Raw genomic sequence first — 27,660 nt, 5'->3', positions numbered from 1 at the left:
TAAATTTTGCACAAAACCTTAGCAAGTTTTTCTTCACACAGAGAATGATAGACACTTGGAATAAGCTACCAAGTAGGGTGGTAGACAATAAGACTTTAGCGACTTTCAAAACTCGACTTGATGTTTTCTGAAAGAATTAAGTGGTTTAAGACAGGCGAGCTTTGTTGGGCTGAATGGCTTGTTCTCATCTAGATTGTTCTAATGCTCATTCCTGCCATTCTTATTTGGATAGCAACTGCAAAAAATGATACACATGGTAAATTCACTTATAGTAAAATGAAAATAATCTTAGTTTTTTCAATTTAGTTTATTTGCTTTTGTCTGCATTCTTTTATATGTTTCCACTGAAGCTATTTTTCACAGTAAATCTGATATAATCTGATAAAACAAGGATTTTTGTTGTTCAAGTAGTCTGTGAACTTGCACTTTCTTTTCGGCATAATGGGTATTCCTGAATTTGTGTAAATGAAAGAATTATGAAAATATTAAATTATTTGAAGAAGTGACTTATTACTTGATCAACTGATAACTACAAAGATATTGCATTTATATGACAGAATAAACGTGTGATTTTTTGTTTTTAAATTAAATTAAACTTAATGAATACATCTTGCCTGAAGAAGGGGCCCGAGTTGCCTCGAGAGCTCGCATATTGTAATCTTTTTAGTTAGCCAATAAAAAGTGTCATTTTGCTTGACTTCTCATTACATCCATAATGGCTAACACGGTACAACACCCCAGTACTACAAGCTTAGTGATTAAGATACTGCATTGCCAGCTGAAGAAAGGGGGTGAATGAGAGCCTGAGAGAAACTCAGTGGGCAGGAGGAGTCATAACTAAGGACTGGAGATTGGAATGGAGACTTCAGAAAAGGCATCAGCTTCATCGTCTTAGCCTCGAGATACCCCAAGCAAGAATCTCCCAGGCACTCATTTGCATGTTGCTCATCGAAAAGGCAAACAGAAGTTAGCATCATCTGTCCTCTCCAAATGTGCAAGCACGAGTGACAATGGACTGAAAAAGAAAAGAACAAAAAAGATGACAAAATGAGTCAAACGAGAAAAGGGCTCCGTGTGCAGCCTGGACGGCTGGAAGAAGACCAGCAGGAGCCTCGTAAGTGTGCGGAAATCTCACGCACCAAGTAACTGAATAACACACCTTTTAAAATCGACTCCATTTGCATTTGAAAGGCAGCATGAGTAGCATCAGAAACCCCTCGGGCATGTGCTTAGAATGTGTCTGTTTTAAAAGATAAACAACAGTTTTGCTGTGAAATGCATGGGAACATAACATTTTTTAATTGTTTTTTGAAGGGTCCGCTAAAACGACGTGAATTATTATTAGCCACGCTTTAACAGTTAACAATGTAAGGTTCGCCAATAAGACAAAGCCAATAGCTGTTGGTAAAATATGACTTTTAAAACATACTGACCGGTTTCCGTAACAGAAATGAAATGAATTCTTGGTTTAATATTCAACACAGGACCGCTAGTGTAGGCACACCAATCAATGCCGCGATCACCAAGGACTCTCACGCTACTACAGCAGTGACCGCGTGCCTCGGCGCGCCCCCCAGCGGCTCGATACTCCGTGCCTGCACGATTTCGCTCCGAGGACTTGGAGGGGTCTCCGATGTCCTTCCTCTGACGCTCATGTCATGGTGAGTGCAGAGCCGCACCGACCTCACCATTGCCAGGCGGAACCCGCAATGAGCAGAACTGGTGCTGAGGACAGCGGTGGCGGAGACACTGGGAGCGGGACTGGGACTGGAAGCGGGACCGAGCCTCCCAGCTTCCGTCTGGAGCAGCTGAAAACTGTGCGCCTTCCTGGGAAGGGGTCTCCGTCCCGTCCGGAGAGCGAGTCTTGTTTAAGGGACCCTGCCGTACCGCCAGCCACCGCAGCCAACACCATCGAGGATCGCATCCTCCGGATCACGGGCTACTACGGATACTATCCGGGCTGTTCGAGCCACAAAAGTAAGTCACCCAGGGGCTCATTCCTCCGCAGCGCAACGCCAGCCGGTGTCTCGCCATCCTGCAGCATCTGCAGGAGCAACAGGGGGCTCCGCTCCGGACCGGGCGAATGCGTGCCTGTAGGTACGGTAGAACAGACACACCACCGCGGCAAACGAGTCCTCAGGTGGGCACCAGCGTGTGGATGTGCGCGCGTGTATCGGCAGACACAGACACCAGTTTGGACGGACTTCGCTGTGTGCGTGTGCGCCGACACTAATGAGTAGAGGATGCCTCTTTACCGTAAATGCATGTCTGGCACAGCCGCATGTGCACGAACGTTCATTTTGGCTCTTTCCACATCATTATGAAGTGACAGTGACAGGGGGCTTCACGCAGACCCCTACACCCGCCGGGCATTCAGCACGATTACACCTGCCACACAGTGTATTTAATATCCGCGTGGGCCTTTATAAATAGGTACACCACATTATATATACAGTACATGTCTGCTTTATATGTACGTAAATGGTGCGGCACACTTACATTGTTTATGCACAAATGCTCACTTGGGAATACTCATTTTGTTACAATTAAATCAGATCAGTCCTGAAATATGTATATATGTATACATTTAGAGATTTAGTAAGTGCTCATATGGATGTCCCATTCAACAAATGAGTCCATCAATCCTGTTGTATATGGTATGTGATATGATGTGATGTACATAGTTATAGGTGTACATATATATGCATAAATATGTATGCATATGTACACAAGCACAAATATGCTGTGCAGAATAAATACATAAACAGATATAAATACGTGTACACATCTACATGTAAATGAAATGCATGTATTTATCTTCATAATTAGATATGCATAAGTGCATGAGCACAGCTGAATAAATAAATATGTTCAGATGTATCCAAACACACACACACACTTATATATATATATAAGTATATATATAAATTAAATGTGTACATATATCTGCATAAATACATATCCATATGTACATGAGCCCACATACTGTATAGAATGAATACCTACACATATATATGCACATATACATTCTATGTGTACATATATCTGCATAAATACATATACCTGACTATGTACATGAGCACAAATATACTGTAAGCATAAATATGCACAAATAAATGCATATGTATGTACATTCTATGCATACAAATATATACATAAATACATTTGCAAATATGTGCACAAACACAAATGTATTGCACAGAAAAAATACACACAGATGTATGCACATATTCTTATAAGCGTACCTAAGTATAAATGCACTTACAATAACAGCAGTAGTAGTAGTAGCATTGTCACGTGTATAGTGCAGAGTGACATTCTTACTTGCACATCTAACCAGCATGCAGCACGTCACTGCTCTATGGTGCCATGATAAACAAGAAACCTTTCAAGGCCAGAATTTCATTATATCTGATACATGCACACACATATTGTATATACTGTACACAAGTATTTTTATAAAAACGTGCACAGATACTATGAACATACCCATATATAATTTAAGTGCATATGCCCACAGGTATATGCGCACACACTGTGCATGCATGCAAATACACAAATATATCAGGAGAGCACACACATGCACATGTTCCCCTACACACGCAGATACACTATGAGTACATTTATTTTATGCATTTCTATTTATTTAGATGTACTGTTTTTTGTCTGTATATACTTGTGCTATAAACATATTGATGTATTGATTGTACCACTGTAAGTTGAGGTGTGTATGTAGTGAGCAGTCAAGTAAAATGACACCTTTTATTGGCTAACTAGAAAGATTACAATATGCAAGCTTTCAAGGCAACTCAGGCGCCTTCATCAGGCAAAATGTACTTGAGGTATGTATGAAAGTGTGCAGATGCATGTTTACTCGGTATAAAGATTTTAACATTTTGACAAACTTACACAAATCAGGTATGGTATTTTTCAAATGTGTACTGAATTATGAGTGTATTCCTTAACTTTCTGGCCTTATTCCTAAATGTGTCACACCTCTGTGTTGCCCCTGACCCCTTGGTCTGTGATGTTCTTCGTGTGCTGAGGGCACAGAGGTGAATCGCAGATGAAGACTTTAAACGACAATCGCCCCAGTTGGTCTCTGTCTACAGTAGCCTTATTAGCTCTTCATTTACTGTATATATGGCATAAAGATGAGGGCCGGAGTGCAGCAGATTAGGTGCTCAACGTAATTCTGCTTATTTATGTGCAGTTATTCAAGTAATAATGAGAAATTGTATTTTTGCTTCTCTACTAGGGTGTTGTACCATGTTAGCCATTATGAATGTAGTGAGAAGTCAAGTAAAATGACACCTTTTATTGGCTAACTAAAAAGATTACAATATGCAAGTTTTCCGAGGAGGCAACTCAGGCCCCTTCTTCAGGGAAGATGTAATCAATGATATGTTGCCTGAAGAAGGGGCCTGAGTTGCCTCGAAAGCTTGCTTCTCTTTGAAAATAAATATGCACAAGTTGCAGATTGGCCTGGTCAAGATGCTTTCACTATGTATAGGGGTGTATCATTCTATCACCCACCTATTGTAAACTGTTAGAAACATAAATGGGGAGTATGGCCCATAAGCTGGAATACTTCTGGTTTTGTTGTAGGATATGTACAACAGTGTGATTACATTAACTTTGCTTTGGGGGTTGATGATCAAAGCACTCTGACATTGGTAGTGACTGACTACGGAGTGCCTGTGTATTACTGTTACTTAGCACAGACGTAACAACCCCCTTCAAAAGGAGGTTACACATAAGCAAAGTTAGGACCCTGTGAAAGCTCCCTTAGCATTTGATTGGTAGACTCGACCTCAGTAAATCCTGAAGTAATCATGGCCTGGGAGCACTCAGCTCGTGCCCGGGTGTTTGGCACAAAAGCTACATCATGGAAACACAATGAAGAAAAGAGAGCGCCATGAGGGTGCCGTCTCAGTTATCGTATCACTCAGTTGCTCAGCTAGAAGGTTTATATTGCTTTCTGTGCTCAATGCTGACCTCAAAGGGTCAGTGTTTCACTGGAAGACTTTAGCACTCTAATTTAATTCTGGGATGGCATGATATTGCTGTAAGGCTCTATGAAACTTAAAAAGAGCTCTGAACAGGCCTCGTAATAAAGAACATGGATGAAGTTAGATATTCCCAAATGTGACGTTTCAGTTGGGGTGAGATCAGTTTAACCGCTCTGAATGAAGACGGGTACCGAAAGCTGTCTGACTCAATCAACCCTTGTGGTTTATATGAATGGTCAATGTCATATTGGTGGAGCCATTAAGATGCTCCAGGATCTAAGTGGCGATAAAAGGTTAATGAGCGTTTTAGCGACGAGTGTTAAGCTTATTGATGAGCACTGCTGGCTTGTCGATTCAAAACTCAAGGGCTTGTGTAGAGATTTGCTGCTCCGGTGTTTCAGTGTAAAGTGTGGGCCCTTGTTGTAATGATGCAGAGGTCATTGAAAGTGCAACGCTTGCTGGGGATTCCATATACCAAGCCCTTTATAACCATCAGTCTCACATTAATTAGCAATTACAACTGTAGCCATTCTATGATACTTTAACCACCCCCTCCCAATCCGGATTAATCACACAGTGAAACTAATATGAAATGGACCTGCGGCACATCATATGCAGCTTTAACTGGAAAGTTCAAATAACATGATTAGAATTTAATTTCCAGGTTGTCCATCCATCTTTCTCCGTTGGAGTTGGAATTTAGCTCATCTGCACTGAGTGCCAGTCAGGAGCTCATAATGGCTAAGGATGCTAGTCAATCTCAGGATTGACTATCACATGCCCACTCACTCACACTCGGACAGTTTAGTGTCAGCCGTTAACCTGATATACACGACTTTGGATGTGGGAGGAAACCAAAATGCCAGGATCAGAACCATGCAGATGGGGAGTAAACATGAAGCAAGACCACAACGGTGGCCCGTCTGGGTATCAAATCCAGGCTTCTGGCCCTTTGAGGCAGTCAGGCAGAAATACACAAATTGTAGGAGGCCAAGTGAGGCGGAGGAGAGCAGCTTTGTCTAAATGACGTAACTGCATCTTCCATTGAGGTAAAAGCAATGGTTTGCTGTGACTTGTACATGTCACACTGGAGCAAGATGGTCATCGCCACTAGCCTGGCTCTCTGGTGTGGACAACTTAAAAAAGAGAAAGTGAAACCCGAAATGGTAAAAATGCACTTGTCTCTTTGTGGGATCTGCTGATGTTTCAGTGAGGAGAGCTGTTTGAGATCTGAGACGTTGTTGCAGTGACTCTGAGCTTTTCATTAATCCCTTTGTTTTTTTAATACTCTTGATCAACATATAAAGCCTCAATATGTATTACAGTTGACATGATTAAATGTAAATCTAAAAAGCAAAGTTTTTGTTGTATATAATAAATTAACAAGCTGTTCAACTCCGAAAGGTAGAGAGTTGGAGCCAACCCTGGTTGTACAAGGAGCAAAGTGGGAACCATCCATGGAAAGGGATTGTGGGCACACTGACTCACTCACACACCCCATTTCAAATCCCCAATAAATCTAACATTAATGTTTTTAGAATTGGGGAGAACATGGCAACACCATATTGAGAGTGCCTGGAATAAAACTGTACTGCAGCCCCTTACAAGGTTATGCAAGTAATATAACATCTTCACCATCATCTTCATCAATATTGACAGGGAGGGAAAATGAAATCTGTGTGTTACAAACTGAATCAATGCTATTTGAAATGAAGAAGAATATCCATATATTATAAGGGGTTTTAAATATAACCTGTAAGCACTGTTCACAGTTCCCTCTCCCTGCTGTCCATTGTTCTGACTGTGTTGAACTGAGTCAGATGGCCATCCGCAGCAGGGCTGTTCATGGATCGGTGTTTTATTAAAATCAAGATGGTGGGATGCATGAGAAAATCACTTAACAGCTAAGTGCTTGTTATAAATGGTTAATTAAAAGCTAAAAAATGGAGTCTGGTTGTTATTAACCTTTAGTGGAAAGTGCTAATTGATTGTTGTGGAGTCCTTAATAATGGTTAATGGGGATGTTGTAGAAAATGATTTAAAATGAGCTCATGGCTGTTTGTGTCCTAGTTACTGTCAGGTATACAAATCAGAATCAGGCTTTTGTCTGGTGGCCTAGAAATGCTAACTTTATAAGCAAGATAAAAATGTGTAAAACCTGTCAAAGCTAATGGCTTCAATTTTCCTCCCTATTTATAATGCACACATTCAATTTACTTTTAAAGTGTCACCAATCAACACTTTGGCTTAGTGGGTATAGTGCTGGGCTGTAAACTACAAGTAAACCAATACAGTTTCCTTTACTGACCCTCTGTGTGACCCCAAGTCAGTCAGAGCCCCAAAACCCCAGACACAAGTCCCGGGTTCAAATAACTATTTATTTTGGAACACAATACCTTATCACGTGTTTTGTTTTTCTTCTTCGGCACAAGCGCAATTCAGTTCTTTTCCCCTCCAATCTACCCCAGGTGAGTGTTGTCCTTTTCCTCTCCTGACTGAAACTTGCCAAGGTGAGACAGAGCAGCTTACTGTATGCCAGACTCCGGAGTATTGCCGGTGCCACCACACTGCACCCAGAAGCACTTCTGGAACCGACAGAACCTCCTTAAAACAAGGAATTCTCCTCCCTGCAGCCCCACTGGTGGCTACCATGAAGCCAGCAAGAACACCCATTGGGACTACAACTCCCATGCCGTCGTATGGGTCCTATCGCATCTTACCGGCCGCATCCATGGGTGTGCCGACCACGATCTTCATGGGAGCAGCGCACACTGGGAAGTCCGCAGCTCTCTGGCCTCGCCTGACGTTCCTCTCCCCGATCGGGTGGGAGACGACGCTTCGGTGAATTGCCGGTGGCCCCTGGGTGCTTCACAGACCGTCCGTGGTGCGTGTGCTGGCCGCTTCCATGCGGCACTTGTGTGTGGTAGTTTGAGGCTGCACACAAAATATTTTTTTATATGGGTCCACGCCTTGGAACAGGCGGAAGGCCCTTCGTTGGGCGCCATTGTGAGATATGCCCGGACACCACCAGACTGAGACCACATCTTTTTAAAAAACACACGTTTATTTAACACAGTCCCGCACAGCACACAGTGCTCCCAGTACCAATCACCCCTACTACGGGCCTTTCTCACACTGTCCGTGGGCCGCCTTTTCCTCTCTCCACGGGAGCTTCATCCTGCTCCCACTCCCGACTCTAGCTCCCAGACTGTAGGAAGGAGGCCCCTTTTATGTTCACCTGGACATGCTTCAGGTGCTTGATGATGCTCTTCCGGCAGCATTTCCTGGAGTGGCGGAAGTGCTACTCTTGCACCCAGAAGCACTCCGGGTGTCCCTGGAAGGCTCTTCTTCCATCTTCCCAGGTGTGGCGGAAGTGAATGCTTCCCGGGCTCCATGAGGCTCGGGGCATCACCTGGCGGTGGCCACAGGCCCCAACGGGCTTGAGCCTCCTTGCTCCTTTCCCATGGTCCTCCCCAGATCCAGGACGGTTGCCCCCTCTTGGCCTGGAGGATGTAAACGCCACCTCCCGGTCCTTCCAGGAGTCCAGGTCTGTCCCCCAGCCTCCTGTGACGATATATATAGTACATACACACACATACACAATAGATACATTTTATTTGCATATTATGTATCTTAAGGATTTTGCTTAATTAAATGCTTTTAAGAATCATATTTTAGGAGAGCAAAATTCAGATTTATTAAAATAAAATGGTGTAAGGAAATTCAAGACAGTCAGGTCAAGATGGTAAATATCCTCCTGTTAAACCCCAGTCAGACATGTTTGGCTACTTTGGAAACCTCACATAGAAACTTGAGTAGTCTAGAATTTGAGCCCAGGGCTTTTGGGCTATAAGAGAGCAACAATAGCCAACAAGCCCCCTTTTCTAGCAATATCAATCACTTACTGATCCCACTTAATATTGTTCAGGGTTGTTGTATCCAGAGCCTGTCCCAACAACCTGCCACTTAAAGATTCCAGTTAACCTAAAATGTATGTCATGTCCCCTTCTGGTTTCATTGGAGGTAAGCACTACCACTCCAGGGCACCATGAGGTGCAGTTGATGACTCTCTTATCTCTTTTTCAACTTACGGCCCCAAGAAGACGCCCACTGAGGGCAACTGACCCCGTCCCATTCCAGTCCATGAGCTGCAAGATCAGGCCACTCCTGGATGGAGGTGTCTCATTTAGGACGCAGCTCCAGCCCTGAAGCCTGGCCAATATTTAGAGCTTGTTTACTTCAGCCAAAGGCTGGTTCTACCTTATTTGTTCCTTATCATACCATCATGCACTTGTCATTTTGTTTAGCTTTATTATTTTAGTAAACAGAATAGCCTGGTTGGTACCCCGACTTTTCATTTGGACTCGCACATTCCTCTTGGTCTACAGCAGTGTTTAAGATGTGAGCAGAACACTGGAGCATCCATATGGATTAAGGTTTGAGCCCAGGACTTTAGGGCCGGTGAAGCAGCAACACTAACCCTTACACCTCTATGCCATGCTGTACCACATAATACGTCACACAGAAATCAGCAGCAGGGAAACCTAGAAATCATGGTAAAGACCAGCTGATGCATCCATCTCACAAACAGGGGAACACAAGGGGGACTCAGTTGGAATAGGCCATCATTTTAAAATGCTGAAGATGGGTGACTTAGTTTCATTTTCTAAGTCAGGCTGATGTTTTTTCTATGTGGGTTCTGTCCAAATGATCTTTTTTATTTTAATAATATGCTTAGCTTGCATTCCCAGAATTGAATCTTCTTCTCTAAGGCCTGGTTTTCAGGTAGCGGTGAATGTTAGAAAAGACAACTTAATTCCTTTCAAAACTACGCATTTAAATAATTGTGTTCTCTGCTACGGTGTACCAGCTCTTCAGCTTTAGTGTTCCAAGATTGTCAGAATTCATTTAGCAACTCTTCTGAAATCAATTTGTTTCAGTTTAAAGTAATTCTGTTATTGAGTATTATGTTCCTGTGGCACATTATTTCCCTGTTAACATTCCCAGACCGCTTAGCCTATAATTAAATGTCTCATGTGGAAAAAAAAGTACAGAAAATGGTATCCACTTTTAACTCTAAAGGCACGTGAGTGCAGGGTTGATAGCTCACATAGTTATACTGCTGTACTCGAGCAGGCCAACAGGGAGGCGACACTGTGCCATGTGGTGACTTCCAAAGGTCCTCCTTTCCCTTATTTAATCGTTTTAGTGGCAGCAAGTGTGTTGAGTGTGTGAAGCAAGGGGCTGGCAGCCCATCTCGGCTTCATTTCTGTCTTGTTGTCAGGAAAGGTTTCAAATCTTCCATCCCTGAGTTCAATTGAATGGGCTCAATAAATACATGCGTAGGTATACCTACAGTATGTGTATGTATGTGAAATAATTTCATCCATCCACTTTTCAATTCTGTTAATTCCAAGTTAGGGTCCTGGTGAGTTGGAGTCAGCCCTGGCAGTATTAGGCACCAGGCAAGAAGCAACCCTCTTTGGAATCCGTTGCAAGGCACTCTCAAGCGCACATCCACACTTTATAGCATCCAGATAACCTGACAAACACTTTATTAACATGTACTGACCTGGAGGGAGGAAAACCTGATGAAAACGGGCAAACGCCATACTGACGTGGACTAGTCAGGGATTTGAACCCAGTCTCCTAGAGGTGTAAGGCCAAAATACCAGAGACATAAATACTAAAAAACTCGCAGCACATGTACAGGACCATCGCAGTGCCGTCAGAAGGAAGGACCCCCGGTCTCTGATTTACACACATTTAACTGGGACACTATGAAAGTAAAATTCAGGGGCCAATACTAAGAGTGCCAGAGAGCTGGCTGAATTTGGGCTCGCTAATGAAAGCGCCATCAACAGACACTTGGACTTGGAACCAGCATATGCAGGCTTAAAAAGAAGAATACTTAAATAATAAAAAGGATTTATGACCAACACCTTCCAAACCCCACCTTATTAATCCGACTCCCCCCCCTTCACCTACTATATATTGCCCTTGGTTCCTGTATTCTCTGATAGTGACACCTGGTAGGAAACCTTAGGAATAAAAAACTATTTTAAGATATGTGACTCATTTTCTCCCTTTGTGGATCTCCGGTATCACAGACCTTCGCTTCCATATACTGTATATATATATATATATATATATACCAGCTCTCCACACCCAACACAGATAGACACCAGGCAAAGTCCAGTAACAGACATGGCTTGTATGAAGCTGTGGGGAAACGCTTCCCAACTTTTTCCCACCAATGCACAGTACAAATGCATGCTAAGTCCAGCAGAATAAATACAGAGCACTTCTTTCTCTTCTCTCTCTCTCCTTCCCTTTGTCTTTCTGCCTGCACTCCTCCTCCTCCTCCTCTGACAAGCTTTGTCCTTCTTCCTCAAGACTCTGCCTCCCTGAATGAAGTGAGGCGGTCCCTTTTATGCTGCAACCGGAAGTATTCCCGGTGCCCCATTAGCATGATCTGGAAGTACTCCTGGGTGAGGCGGAAGCCCAATAAAACAGGGCTCTCCAATTCCTACAGCACCCCCTGGTGGCACCTCCAGAAGCCAATAGGGCTGAGCCCACAGACTCCAAGTTCAAGCCTGCCCTGTGGGAATCCGGGGTGCTGGCACCTTGAGCTGCAGGGGAGGTAGTGTCCTGTGCCTTTTTCACCCCTGGTCCTTCCACTATTAAGGTATCCTTATATTACTATATATATAGTAATCACAATTAATCAGATTATGTTTCTCGATTGATCACATGTTTAACCAAGGTAGTTGAGCGATGTCCAGTTGTCTTGTTAATATGACTGCTGCACAAATTCTTAGCAGCTCAAACTGCAAAGACTTCTGCCTTGCATATAAATATCTGAAATGTGACACAACTGTCCCTGTGAAGACCTCACTGAATGATGTGTCTCAGCCCTGTATCTTCAACTATGTTTAGAGGTCTACAATCTGATGAGATCCATTTTGCAATGACCAGCAGCAGTTAATGCTTTAGATTTTGTTTAATTCTAGGACATACTGGAAGTTGGGTTGTACATTCGTGGATTTTGCTGCCTAGCATTAGAGTTTTTAACACTGGAATCATGCATGTTTTTGTTCTTAAGTGATGAGCCAAGGATGTTGTACTTCTATGATATTTAAATTTGCCCACTGTAAGTTTACAGGTGTTGACAGTTTTTTCTTATGAACCATTTAGGTTGTTTTAAATCAAAAGCAAGCATAAAAAATTGCATCTTTCTCAGCCATTGTTAACAGAATACCAAAGATCAGGGATTCCCAAACTTTAAGTCAAGGACCCCCAAAATGTTGTACCATCTGCTCAGGGCCCAACGCAATGAAGCAGAGCGTGGTCTTAGATCTCAGTTACTTCTAGCAGTAGTAGCCCTGCATGATTTTGTTTAATACTAGACCTTTCAATCAAGTCAAATGCTTAAAAACAGCAGACTACTGACTCAAATGTGATTAAATGTGATTGGTATCTGTAGGCCAGGGGGCTTCATACTTTTTTTTTTTTTAAATGGTATACCACCTATGGGAATTGAAGTGTTTTGAAGCATCTCCATTTTCTTTCATTCTTACATTGTTAAGTCCTGAACTCGACTTGGCACGACTAAATTTACTTACTTGGCACGACTAAAAGTGAGATTTCTTATCTTCCACCTTTCCACCTCCCCTTACAGTATGTCTGTAGTAGAGTGTCAGCCAAAAATTGAGAATAGAAGGTTTCGTATTAAATCTTTTAACTCTATCTAAATACACGTTTAAAGTTTTATGAGCTTGTGACGCATGAGGTTTGCCTTTCGGGCTCATCTGAGGTAAGCGCTACCACTCTGGGACATGGGGTTGGTTTACCTTGATGGTAACATCTCCCTTTTCCACCCAGCCCTGAGAAACCACCTATGGAATGAAACTGACTCCGCCCCTTTGCCGTCCTTCCACTATAAAAGAGAGACACTCCCAGCATGGAGCATCTCACTCAGGAGAGAGCAGACTGGGGACTGGAGGTCCCACCTAAAATTGAAGTGCCAGATCTCTTCTTTCATTTTTTGTTAACCTGCTTTTCACTTTGCTTTTCCGGGCATTTTTTTTGGTTAAGGACTGTGTAAATATTAAAAGGGGCGAACCGGTTGGCACTCCAACACTTCCTCCGTGACAGAGCTACACACCTACTGTATATATTCCTACATGTGTTATATGTCATTAGGCCGTTGACAGGCTGTTGTCATAATTCGTTTTTATAAAAAAGAAAAAAGCTGAAAACCTTTTGGTTCTCAAATACTGATAAAGTAGTCATGTTCATTAACCTTGGGTAAAAAAAGCTACTTTTTTAGGAATGTGGCAGTTTAGGCCAGATTTAGATTTTAAAAACATTAGAATTTTGCCTGGTTAGCATGTAAGTTGTGTGAACACTGCAGCCAAATGTGTCAAATAATTTTAGCTCAAGTTTTTTTCAATACAGAATTGTCATTATCCTCTGTGTGAACATTTAAAGAGCGAGACCAGGAACAGAGAGATATTCCTTGCTTGTAGTGTCCTGAAGTTGCATGATTGTTATATGTCAATGCTTACAAAAGCACATGTTTTACATTAAGATCTTTGTTTCTAGTAACTCCATGTAAACCAAAATGAGGTCATGTGTTCCACTTACATGTGAACAGAACGTTTTGTATCATAACCTGTTAAACTGTACTAATGTTATCAATACACCATTTGTGGGAATGTAGAAGCAGTGCATTTTGTTATGTAACTTTAAATGAAATGCATTGCTTCCACTTTCCCAAAGATGGCATGAAAAGAATCCCAAGATCAAGATATACCTCAACAAAAAAATATAATATTCTATGGCGAGCATCTGCCAAGTTAGTAAAGGGCATGTCCTCCTAGAAGGCATAAGTTGACATTGCAGTAAGGAGGAAGAATAACGCTATTTAGGGCACTGAGGGCCTAAACCATGTCTCCTTTCCTTTTAATATTTTGCAGTTTGGAGTTAGTGGCATACACACACATACATAAACACACAGTCTCAGTGAATATTCCTAAATTGTCAGCCAAAGTCTAAAATGAGATGAGAGATCATAAGTGTAGAAATTATAGAAAAGTATGTTAACCTCCATCCATCCATTATCCAACCTGCTATGTCCTAACTACAGTGTCACGGGTGTCTGCTGAAGCCAACCCCAGGCAACATAGGGCGCAAGGCAGGAAATAAACCCCAGGCAGGGCACCAGCCCACCTCGGGGCGCACACACTAGGGACAATTTAGAATCGCCAGTGCACCTAACCTGCATGTCTTTGGACTGTGGGAGGAAACCGGAGCACCCGGAGGAAACCCATGCAGACACGGGGAGAACATGCAAACTCCACGCAGGGAGGACCCGGGAAGCGAACCTGGATCTCCTAACTGTGGGCAGTACCGCCCGTATGTTAACCTGTTTCCTCTATTTACTGATGAAAGTTTGCGGTATAGAATGTCTCCCTCTGCTTCCATAACTGGTCAGAGTACATTTCACAGCAGTTAGAATTGTATGTTGTGAGTGCTATGCTGGACCCTTTACTGGCTGGGGCACCGTAATGGAAGGACAGTATGGAAGGAGGCCGGGATGGGACTGAAGCATCATCCCTTGCAAAAGGATACATAAATGGACAGTGAGGGGGAGTTGGTGCATCAAGGACAATTCCTCTTCCAATATGGTAGATGGCAGCACTCTGCTGGCACGGATGCCCACAGGGATATGTGGGAGTTGTAGATCTGAGGAACAATCCTGTCAGCGTCCTTGGGTGCCACCAGGGGGTGCTGCAGAGAGAGGGTTCCATCTGCCCCGCTAGCAGAAGTACTCTCTGGTCTGACATAAAAGCGAGCCATCCAGCCTCCCCTGGTGAGTCAGAGTCGGGAGGCAGCAGGCAAAGCTCACCTGGAGGAAGATTGGGGATTAACTTGTGTTTGAGGTATTTTGTAAGAATAGCAACCTTTATTTTGCACCTGGGACAGAATAGTGTGGTGTGTCTGGGGTTTTGGGGCTCAGTGGTGCCCCCTGTCTTTTACAAAGTGTTTCCTGTAGTTATTGAGCAGTCTCTTTAAGTGCGTACAGCTCATGATTCCTTGAATTGACTTTGTGGCTGTTGTAGAATTTTGGGCATGAACTTTTCATTTCATATTTGGTGACAACAAGTCATTTGGGTTTAAGGGCAAAATATGTCTAAATGTTCTTTCTTCACCTATTCTGATGTACACTTGAGATGTGTATTGTATTGCTACCTTGCAGAGTTGTCCAGGTGCAGTTTAGCTCAAGGACAGAAGGCCTGACATTGTGCTGAAGAATTTGAATGGTATACAGGATAGCAGCCATGTGGATGGTGTGGTGAGGATGGGTTGTGTAGCCCAGAGACCTTAAAGCAGGAGCTGCACCCAGTGAGACCAGGCCCTTACTGTCATTGAAAAAACAACATTTATTTATATAGCACATTTTCATGCAAATGATGTAGCTCAAAGTGCTTTACATAATGAAGAATAAAAATAAATAAGAAAATCAAATTAGGGAACACTAATTAACATAGAATAAAAGTAAGGTCCGATGGCCAGGGAGGACAGAAAAAACAAAAAAAACTCCAGACGGCTGGAGAAAAAAAATAAAATCTGCAGGGGTTTCAAGGCCACAAGATCACCCAGCGCCCTCTAGGCATTCTACCTAACATAAATGACCTCACAATCAGTCCTCATTGTATTCAGGGTTCACATGGAAGAATTTGATGATGACGGTCATGTGGACTTCTGGCCTTTAATCCATCAATGCAGGGACATCATGAAGCTTTGATCAGGTGGTGGTGGTGCAGATCTCCACCACAGAAAACCAGAAAAAGAACAGAAGAGAAAGTAGGGGTTAGTACAGATTAAATCTTATACTCTTATCTTATACTGGCACTGGCAAGTTACATCACCATCCCAGGACAAGAAAATGTGCATCATAAAATGGTGGCATAACTTATGTATGACTTGAGTCTCCTTGAAGTAGTTGCTTCTCTGGGGGAGACGTTAAAGGGTAAAGTCAGGACTAGTAGAGAAGCAAGATGAGAAGTTCCACTAGTGGACAGATAGCAGCAAAGGTGGCACATAGGATTATTTTTGACACTGGCTGCAGGTAATGTAGGACAGACTGGCCGGGCTTTAGCTTAAGAATGTGGATTAATGTTTTATATTTTTATATCTGTTTTTAATGTACTTTAAGTAAGTGTTCCTTAACCTTTATAGTGTTATGACTTTGTTTTTCCTCTTTAAATTTATTCATTGACCCACAAGACGGTCGTGTCTGCCTTGGTGAAACAATTGCAACCGTAACAACGGTGGGGTTTGTTCCAGTTTGTGAGAAGCTTCTAGAAGAATACGGGAATAAATACAACACGGCGCTGTCGATGACCCACTCACGCCAGACAGACCTGGTAGTTAAGAATCACTGGTTTAAGTTACTTCCCCTGTTCATCCCTTGCTTTGTTCTGTTTTATTAAAAGGAACCTTCTTCTTTGCACTATGGTTTCTCTTTGGGCTCATTCTGAATTCAGGGTTACTACCACAACACCCCAGTCATCCACAGTAACATTAATGAAGACAAGTCATCCAGGCACGAATGCTGGAAAGCATCCTTACAACATGACACAACCAGCACCACCAAGCTGAGCGTTACAACGAGTACTTTATTGTTCAATTCAGCATTCGTTTTTCTGCAGGAAAAAAAAAAAATCAGCCAAAAACGTCCTTTTTTGACCCATCTGTCTATTGACCATTCTTAAAATAAAATAGCTGAGGATCATTTGGATGAATTCTGCCAAACTCAAATTGTGAACTCACATTTTTATAATCTAGTAGAGGATTCTGTCTTGCAGCTCTTTGGTGGGTCCCATTTTTACCCATCGTCTTTTTTTGATGGTAGAGGTGTGTATGTGGGCCAGACTCTAGATATGATTCTTTGGTTCTTTGTGGCTTCATTGAAATGCTTTGGTCTGGGCAATATTCTAATGGCACGATAGTCCTGGGCAGAGACTGTTTATCTTAACTTAAACAATATGGCGGTGACTGTGGTTCCTTGAAGCCCCAAAGCCACTCCAAATGAGTGTATCACCCTTTGTGCTGACATCTTCACTCTAATGGTAAGTGCCAATGTGAGTCAAATTGAGAGTGGGCCTCTGTTTAGTGAACCAAAGTATTCAAACAGCTGACTCTTATTAAACCTTGAGGCAGGTTCAGCTCACTAAAACTTTGTGACGTCTAGTTGTGGGGCAAGACTGCAGTTGCTTATCTCGTGCCATCTTTAGATGACTGAAAACTGTTGGCACTGTCACATGTACAAACTGAATGGCGACCTTCCAGTACAGTCCTGCTTGCCCTTTGTTTTGACGGGCAGTAGCGTGCTGCCTGATGAAGGGTTAACAGCCATGGCAAGTCCAGATGCAACCTCAGCCTTTGTTTTTTCTTTTTTTCATTCTGTTGTGGTACATAAAGCATGAGACATCAGAACAGACACGCTTCTCTTCTGTTTGTGAGGTCTGAAACACCCGTGTTGCTTATTTCTTGAAGCTGCTTCCAGATGAATGTCATGTGCACACAGGCCTCCCCTACAGCTAAAGACAGAATCAGACCGGTTTGGTGTTGTCAGGTCCAGTCGTGGACTAGTTGGACTGAGTCTCTGGGTGAGCCGCATTAGGCAGCACCAACTGTCTCTGACTCGCTAAGATTACGTAAATGATGTCTACGACTGAAAATCACTGGAAAGACGCCTAATGTGACATGGTGTTAAGTAAGTGGAATGGGGGCGGGGAGGGGGGCAGTAACATTTTCATACCTGAAGATTGCATGATTGATTTCCAAATGAACAAAATGAGCACCAAACTTTGATCTCAAATTTCTTTCAGGCTCTTCCACTATTACCCCCCTAAAAATGTGACTAAATTCACTGTGAAAAATACGCAGTTTGGAGTCTGAAGTCACACGGTACCCAATTTCCACTGCACTCTATATCATTTTATTTTTCCTAAAGTTTTGCCTCTGCTGTGCTCCCCTTGCATTGTGCCAGGTTAATAATATGAAAAGTGCTTTATAAAATAAATTGTTGTAGTTTGTCTTGATATTCTATAGTGATGATATTTTAATCTACATCCTCTTTTCCCCAAAGGGGGTATGTTGTTGTCAAGATTCTGAATTGAATTTTAGAAACTGATATCTAGTTCAAGAATAGTCAGCGGGGAGCAGCTTTCCTACATGAATCTGTTTGAAGTGTAAAGGCACACATTAGAAAACGTTACTGAATTTTCCGGCGACCCAGACCAAGCAGCCATAATGAAAGTGAAGCTTTCATTTAATGCAATGACTGAATTCCCAGATGCCTTAAAAACACTCCAGACTGGCGGAGCTACTTAAGATGCAGCATGGCTGTTCACCGGCAACCCTGTTAGCACTCGTATCAGCATTTTCTTGAAGAATATCATCAGGGAACCCTTCCTGCTTTTTTTTTGCTACGGTTATGCTTTCATTTCAACAAATTAAATGTTATTATTTTTGGACTGGGGCTATTTGGACATTCATAGTGGTTATGCTGCTAATAAATAAAGGGGTAATGTGTGCACACACAACATGTCAATGTGGAATGGTGTCTGGAAATAAATATCCGTGACCCTGAATGGGCTCAGGCACCATAACAACCTAAGTGTGGGGATGGTGGGAGATACGTGTACTGGCAGAAGGAAGGCCAAGATGATACATAGACGTGAAAAGGCCAGAAATGAAATTGTCGTCCTCCGTGCCTGCCTCTGTTTGTCAAAGTGGCAAGGGGGCATTTTTGGATTCCATGGCACACTGTTTTCATTTTATTTTAAACTGCAGTTCTAATTTTCAGTTATGATTACAGTATATCCCTTTTAATACAGGTCAACCCAATACAAATAGAGTTACTGTACATATCAGGAGCATTTAGGACCCCCTTTATGGGACCTTCCCTCAAATCCTGCTGCCAACATGTCGCATAAGAGGGGACTCAAAGTTGGTTAATACACTACTGGAGCAGCAAGTGGCGGCAATAAATATTTTTATTTTTGTATTTTCTATTCTATACACCATCTTTGTCAGGGTTAAAAAAGTAATGTTTTAATAATATTAATAACATTTTATTTAAAAGCACCCTTCAAGATACGAAAGGACACTGTACATTAATGCAAAATTTTAAACCATATTATTAAACAGTCCTATAGATAGATAGATAGATAGATAGATAGATAGATAGATAGATAGATAGATAGATAGATAGATAGATAGATAGATAGATAGATAGTTAACAAAATCAACAAAAAATAAATATTAAAAAGATTTCTGTTTAGATTTAAAAACAGAAAGTAACATAAAAATGCGAAGCTCCAAAGGCAGGGCATTCCATAACCGTGGGCCCGACACACTAAAAGCTCGATTCCCCCCCCAGTACGCAGTTTGCACAGTGTGAAGGTTAATAGCATAGAATCTGAAGAGCAAGATGAGCGTGATGGAACATGTGGGTTGAATAAAGAAACAGATAAGGTGAGGCCAGACCATGGGGAACCTTAAAAACTAAGAGGAGAAGCTTATATTGGAGGAGGAAAAGGACAGGTAACCAATGTAATAAGTTTTGAAGTGTAGGAGGAATATGATCCCAAGGTTTTAAATTTGGAACCACCCTTGGACAGGCTGTAGTCTGTTTAGGCTCTACGGCAAGGATACCAAGCAAAAACCATGTTGCAATAATCAAGTCGCGAGGTGACAGACGCATGAATAAGAGTTTCCGCTGCAGTATCCAAAAGAAAGATTTGTTTAAGATGGATAAAGGCTACCTATGTATGGTATTAGTATGAAGTTCAATAGAGAGTGTAGGATCTGAAATGACACCACAATTTTTGACCTGTGTAGACAGAGATGTATTAAAGCCTGGGATTTTTAATGAAAAATGGTCCATTTTATTCAATAAAGCTGCGGGTCATCGGCATAACAGAGAAACCATAGACTGCGCTGTCTAATAATAGCATGGCATGTTTATTTTTCTTTTGTTTGCCATTTTTCAAGGTGGCCATCACTTTGTTGCAGTGGCAGTGCCTGCTGCTAGGCACTGTAACACTAGATGGCACTCTACCAGCGCTTAACCCGACTCACAGACACTAACAACACATTTTAAAAGCACCAAGAAGTTGTTTTAATTTCTTCTTTTTGTACAGTGCTCCTCAAGCACCACTGCCACCAATAAACAGGCAAATAAATACACTTAGAATTACAATTCTCTCCTCTACACCTCCCAGCAAGCTCTGTCCTCTACCTCCCATCTCCGGCTCACTTGCTGGGTCTCCAACAGACCTTTAAATAGTCCTTGACCCGGAATTGCTTCTACTCTTCTGTCCACGTTACTTGCCAGCACCTCCGGGTCAGATGGAGAATTAAAGTTCTTTAACCAGCCCAGGAGTACTTTAGAGCTCCATTCCACGTGACTTAGGAGTGAGCACTTCCGAGCTATGGATGAGGCATGGCTCCTCTGGTCCTCTCACAGCTCCTCCTGGCGGTACCCAACAAGGCTGAGAAACTGAACTCCAAGTATCAAGATGCCCTGCAGGAATCCGGGGCACCGTTACACTCCAGGGGAGCTGCCATCTATCGTTTTGGGGGAGGCAGTGTCCTGGAAAAGCTGCCTTCCCCCATCCTTCCATTTCAGGGGCGTTCCAGTTGGGTTGAGCTGCTGGCCATCTCTTACAGCACATAAGACGTCAAGGGCAGTGGATTTTTAAAATGGGACTGCATGTCAGTTGATGTCCTCACTTTGTGGAAGAAAAAAAGACTCCACAAAAGAACAAATAATTCTTGAGCAAACTTCTTAAAATAAAATCTCTTTTGGTTACAACAAGCATTGGTTTTGTGACTTCAGGTTTTGCTTTGCCTTTTAAAGTTGTCTAACAATCCTAGATTTAATGTTTTCACCCTGGCTCATTTTACCGTTTTTTTCAGAGTTGCCCTTAAAGTGCTCTCCGCTGCTCTGTATAAAATCTAAGACTCTGTACTATTTATTAGACTGAACTGGACATGACAACCCAATTGTGCATTTGCATGATACTTGTTGTTTCTGAAAGGAAGTTTTGTCTTTTTCATATACAGTAGAACCTCTGGTCACCAACATTTCCAAACACATATAAATCGGGTTACAATCAAAAAGTTTGGCAAAATTTTGCATCTGTTCACAACCAAATGCTCTGGTGGCGAACAAACACACTGGCAGCCAGTTTCCCTACGCGCATTCGTACGCGCCAATGATTTCCCATTCTCCGTTTCCCATTTTCTTTTGTTTGCGTATACAGGGTCTAACAAAGCAGCTGATGTTGCAAAAGGAGTTATAATGTTAACCAGGCAGAGGCCTCAAGTGCTGGAAGAGGTGGAAAAACTGTTGCTAGTGTGGTTGAACGAGAAGCAACTTGCAGGGGATAGCGTAAGCGAGCCGATCATGTGCGAGAAAGCCAGGAAGATTCATGGCGATTTGCTGAAAAAAAAATCCTTCTTTGAGTGGTGAAGGTGAGGAACTTAGAGCCAGTAGAGGATGGTTTGAAAAGTTTCACAAGAGAAGTGGCATTTAATTTTTTTTCCTGTGCTTAAAACTTATAAAAAAAGTGTTTACAGCGAGCGGTTCGTTAAGAGTCTAGCGTGAACTCTTACAATGTTAGTTTTGTCTGTTGTTCAAGGTTTTCTCAGTGTTATTCAATGTTTTTACTACTATTACACTGTGGATTCTATGGTAAAATTAACTATTTTTGTGCTTAAGAAATATATATTTACATACTGTTCGTACGGTCTGGAACGGATTAATTGTATTTACGTACAATTTTATGAGGAAATTACGTTTGGGTCGCGACCAGAGTTTTGGAACAAATAACGGTCGTGACCAGAGGTACCACTGTACTGCATTTGTACTTTGTGCAGCACAGAGCTGTAGCAGTTTCATTTACCACTTCAAAGCTTGAGAAGGATGGGTGTGAACTGTGCCCAGAACTTTCCCAGAGTAAAGTAAAAACGTCCTGCCCTTGTTTGTGTGGATGTAATCCAGTTTCCTCCTACACCTCAAAAAGTGCACCTTAGATTAATTCTAACATCCACCTGAAGCTCAGCATGTTTGGGCCAGGCCAGTACTTGGATGGGAGACCATCTAGGAAAAGCTTGGGTTGCTGTTGGATGAGGTATTGGTGAGTTCAACAGGGGGCGCTTACCCTTGTGGTCTATATGTGGATCCCAATCTCTCATTGCAGTGACGGGACACTGTGCTGTAAAAATGGTGGCATCCTTTGAATGAGATGTAAAATCGAGGTCCAGACTCTCTGTGGTCAGATCCCTGGGCATCGTTTGTAAAGAGTAGGTTGTATCCCAATGAACATGGCCTAGTCATTCTGGCCCCCTAATCATCTCCTGTCTTTAATTTCCGCACTGTCTCACCGCTCCGCCACCTACTAGCTCATGTGTGCTGAGTGTACTGGTGCAAAAATGGCTCCCGTTGCATCATCCAAGTGGATGCTACACATTAGTGGTGGTTAAACTGGCTCCCCACTCTCTATGAAAATTGCTTTGAGTTGTGAGAAAAGCACTATGTATATGTAAAGAATAATAATAATAATAAACTGATCTAATTTTGTCCCTATAAGTGTGCATCTGTTCCATCCAGAGGGCTGAGGATAGTGCTTGTCTTGTGACCAATGATGGCAATGCAGGATGCAGCCCTTATGACCCAGAATTGAATTAGTGGGTGTGAAAACCGGGTGAAGGAATGAGGTGGAGTAGATGCTCCTTGAATGAATGAATGAATGAATGAAACGTTAACACCCAGGAATGTACTGTAGTTGCTACTGAATTTTTATTGGTAGTACAACCATTAAATCTAACGCCAGTAACATGCAATAGATGGTATGTAATACAATATGTGGCATCTCGACAGCACCAAATTCAACAGCAGCAAATGATAACAGGGTTCCCATTACACAATAAATACATAACGGAATGTGAGAATGCATAGAATTGCACTCAGGCCCTATAAAGTACAAATCTTTATAAGTCAACAGTAAGTGATTTTTATGGAGGTGAATAAAACATGAGTGTGTGATTGACCTGACTGACTGCTGCAGGAGTGAAGTGCTGCTCAAGAGCTGAGTGGTCAGTGTTTTAAGTGACCCATGAAGTGAGTATCACGTCCATGGGTGCTCTTTCAGCTGTTCATAAAAAATTTACTTATAAATCTATTTCTACTATTCAGAAGATTCCTGCTCGGAATGACTCATCCTGGACAAGAGTGTCCTTCAAGTTTGTTACCTGCTTGTTTCCTGCTTGTAGCTAAAGTTCATTTTGAGGCCTGTGGTCCTTTCTGCTGCAACACATCATAATTTACGTTTTCAGTGGACAGATGGACTGCCAGCACACCATTAAGTGAAGACCCTCTCAGTGATTGCCCTCTAAAACTGGTCCGGCATTAATTGAGACAAGTTAAACTTCTTAAGCTGGCTAAGGAAAAATATATGCAGCTGAACTGTGTTAGTGGTGAAGGAAGCAGACATTATTACCATCTTCAGAGTATGTAGGTCCAGATTTTTGAAGGGTAGGGAAGATATTCATTTTAAAGACTTTTTTCTAAATTTCTTTCTTCCCTCAAATGTTTCATTGAGCAGGTCTCCTTTAATCGTTTCGGCACGCGGATACTCAGTCATTTAAACGAGTGGGTTGGTGAAAAGGCCTCTTGTCTCCAAGGACCCCTGGGTGCGCACCCAGAACGCCCTGATGTTACATCCGCCCTATGATTTGCCCTCTGATTCTAATACATTCGATTCATTTTATATTTATACTAGCTGTCCCCCGTGGATCAACCCTCGTAGTAGTGAAACAAGACAAACTTTAAAAATCAATAAAAACATTAAAAAAAAAATAATTATGGCCAAGCAGAAGGTAGGTACGCTCCAATGTCAAACGTTGGCACTGTATCTGATCATGTTCAGCTCTGACGGGAGAGTGTCCCTTGTGTGGGGAGAAAAGCACGTGGCCATGAGATCTGTGGCAATCAGCAGCTACCCACTAAACGCAGCTCTGATCTCTCTCTCAAAAACATCAAACGTTACTCCTTAACAATCTGTAGATGATAATGTCTGTTGAACAAACCGGTATCGCTAGCTAAGCGGAAGCAAGGTACGTTCTAAAATGTGGCGAGAGGTAGACCGATTGTAACAGAAGCTGGCGTGTGAGTGAGGAAGGCCCAGCGCCCCTTCCCTTGGCATGCAACTGCTCTCTCTGATTCGCACAAATTAATCTGCACCACAAACGAACTGTGATACTTAGTGTGATAAGAGAAGTGGCAAAATCAACCGGAATGTTCAAGCAAATTATAGAAAAAAAACAGATCTAAATCTGTTAAGTAGTTCTCTCGTGAAAAGCGGACAGACAGACGCTGGATTTTATATATACAGTATATAAATAGAGAGATATAGAAGATGGCTCAAATGACAAGGCAGTTATGGAGGTGCAGTCCACCTCATTATGTTCAACATCTGGAGCTTTCTTAATAAAACGTTTGGAAAGGAAGACAAGAGAAAACTGCTTAAGAAACACAATCAGAGCAGATTCCCTCCCATGGATTATACAGTAGGTGTTCTTTCTTACATTCTCTAATAATAAGACCTCGCTCTTTCTTGTGAGTATAAATTCATTGACTAATTAAAGAATTTCCGTTCAGGGATGCCTACCTGATTAAAAATAGAAAACTTAGCTGTGGCTCCCTAAGGACCTGAGCTGGGAAATCTTTGTCAAGGTGACACTTATAACAGAAACGTTTTCTTTCTTTTTTAAGAGAGTTATGTAATACCTTACATTGGACTCAAAACGAAAATTTGAGGTGCTGTGATATCAGCATTCCTCACTTAAATGATTGTTAATATTTGTATTTATTTTTCCTGTGTATCCTTAGCGTTTTACATTATTCCAAGTGTTTTAATACCCAAAAACTTCAAATCCAATATTTTTGTTTCTAGTTAGTTTGAAGGTCGTTAATGTGCCTTTTCTGATGCCATCTGTTTTTAGCTTACTAGTCTTAGCCTTTGACTGTTGACAACAAATCTTGGTTTCAGGTGAAGGGTTTTAGTTTTGTTTTTTGACTAATTTTCAGTTTCTGGTTTCATAAATTCTAAGCTGCCTCCTAGTTCTTTCTAGGCTGAACTAATGGCAAGAGTGTCCCAGCTTGCCTGTCCTATTCAGGTTCCATTTTTGTACCTTCTGTCACAAAGATATTCAGCCAAAAGGTGATAAAATGGCAGAGGAAACTAGAACCAGAACCAGAAAAAGAAATGTAGTCAGAAAATTGTCTGAATTTGTAACCAAAGGGGCTTTTTAACCAGACATCAAAACCAATACTGTATTCTATCCATCTATCCATTATCCAACCCGCTATATCCTAACTACAGGGTCACGGGGGTCTGCTGGAGCCAATCCCAGCCGACACAGGACGCAAGGCAGGAAACAAACCCCGGGCAGGGCGTCAGCCCACCGCATACTGTATTCTAAGTCATTCAAAAAAAAAAAAATCAAAATAAGTTGAAACCAAAAGATTTAATAATAAAGTAAGTGCAAGCAGATCTTTAGAATATCTACAACCTTTGACAACCAGGAAGTGTTTGTCTCTGACCTTTATACTATCCCAATGTTGATGTCACATGTCACGCAATTCCAGCTGTCCCCGCAGAGCAACAGCATGACAGCCATCAACAGAACGACTCACAAGTGACACAAAGTGGCACATGAAGAATAACTTTGGCTGTGATATCCAAACCAGTTTTGTTAATATTTTACATTTTATGGTTGCATCAAACTGCATATTTATCATATTCCCATTCCCTGTTTACATGCTACCTTGCCCATTTTTAAATCGAATTTTTAAATCATACATAAACAGTACTGCTTTTCAGAGCTAAATGCTAAAAGAATTTATCAGGGAAATAGAGATCTATGGACAGGGCAGGAGCTCCTGAACTCCGAGTTCGATTTACACATCACAATCGAGAAGATGATTTTCAGGATGGGTGGTCAGTATGAAGTATTCTGGGCTGCGTTGATACTTGTGAAAATGCCGCTGAAAGAAAAGCAAGTCCAGTTTGACTTATATGTCCAGTGCAAAATACACCATTAAGAATATAGCATTGGTTAAAAGAAAATGAAACCGAAAAACATGCACAGAATATATAGATTTTTTAAATGCAAAATATGTTTTTAAAGCTCCCAAATAACAGTAAATACTGTAAATTGCAATGAAGACGAGAAAAGGAAAATTAAAGTCTTGGAATGTACATGTTCTAATCACGTTCACCTCCCAGCTCATCACAGGCACTCACTCCATAATGCACCGCCATATTGTAGAAGGACAGTGTTCTGGATGAGCAGTGGCGCTGTTATTGGTGATGAGCCAGACACTCCAAGGCTGCCATTTTAGATTAACTGGGACAACTTGGGAATTACACCAACTGTCACCACAGGACACTATAAAGAAAATGAGACTGAGAAACACATAGGAAGAGCCAGTCACAAGAATTATTACAGTTATTAACCTCAGGGCCTGAGTAGAAGTTCTAACAAGAGTACAGTATGCCTAAATATTGTGTCTTCAGCATTCATTTAAGTGCCGAGATCAGTAGCGCCTGGGTAATACTGGCAGATACATCATCTTCTTCTTATTCTTTCGGCTGCTTCCGTTAGGGGTCGCCACAGCGGATCATCTTCTTCCATATCTTTCTGTCCTCTGTATCTTGCTCTGTTACACCCACACCTGCATGTCCTCTCTCACCACATCCATAAACCTTCACTTAGGCCTTCCTCTTTTCCTCTTCCCTGGCAGCTCTATCCTTCAAAGTTCCTAACCTCAGTTCCAGTCTCTTTACTTTCCTCCTTTCTTCCTGCCTCCAGACACGTCTCTCCCCTGTTCTTCACCTTCTTCTTCTTCAGCCAACAGTAGCCCAATTTCTGCCATCACCCTGTTGGCTAACAGTACTGGTGGCGGTTGTTGTTAACCCGGGGCTCAACCGATCCGTTATGGAAATTTATATTGTTGTCCACATATTGATTTGGCAAAATTTTACACCACATGCCCTTCCTGACGTAACCCTCCCCATTTTTCTGGACTTGTATCGGCATGAAGAAACACACTGGTTTGTGCATCCCCTGTGGCTGGGTTTCAGATACATCATCCAAGAGCCATTTTAATTGGAATTTGAAGAAGCCCTGGACCTTAAAGTTTAAGCGTTATTAAGTTCTAAAGGGTATGGGGTCACTAACCCATGTACAGCTTGGCATTTCTAAAGCTGGACTGCAAAATTACCTGGAAGCCAGGGTAGTGATTTAAGAATTTTAGTTATAAATGAACACTTCTTTATGCTGGTTACTGGCTGTGCTACCTGTCCAAGATGGGTTAAAATCTAAGTAATCAGCGTAAACCTCACCGTTAATGTTTTCAGTGCCCCATCTTTTGGAATGTATTGATATGAAATATCAGTCTAACAAATGGTGCATCATAAACATTTGTATTAATAAAATGCATTACTACAAATCCTTGCGATGAACCCTCAGTGGGAATGACAGATACAACACATAGTTC

At 42.0% G+C, this 27,660-nt stretch overlaps 1 protein-coding gene across 2 annotated transcripts in view; it reads left to right on the top strand.

Annotated features, from left to right (window-relative positions):
• Positions 1 to 645: 645 nt before the first annotated feature.
• Positions 646 to 27,660, top strand: part of slc35f4 (solute carrier family 35 member F4) — a 99,454-nt gene continuing 72,439 nt past the window's right edge. Inside the window, exon 1 of one of the 2 annotated variants that reach the window (XM_051919845.1) lies at positions 646 to 1,114. In XM_051919845.1, coding sequence (XP_051775805.1) covers positions 1,048 to 1,114 — 67 coding nt within the window. In that variant the 5' untranslated portion in view covers positions 646 to 1,047. Of the gene's footprint in view, positions 1,115 to 1,586; positions 1,978 to 27,660 lie in introns of those variants that run through there. The other variant, XM_028821459.2, reaches the window with a different exon arrangement.

The sequence above is a fragment of the Erpetoichthys calabaricus genome, chromosome 16 (assembly GCF_900747795.2).
Source record: "Erpetoichthys calabaricus chromosome 16, fErpCal1.3, whole genome shotgun sequence".
Lineage (NCBI taxonomy): Eukaryota > Metazoa > Chordata > Cladistia > Polypteriformes > Polypteridae > Erpetoichthys > Erpetoichthys calabaricus.
Note: the sequence above shows the minus strand (reverse complement) of the source record. Positions and strands in the feature narration are given on the sequence as shown.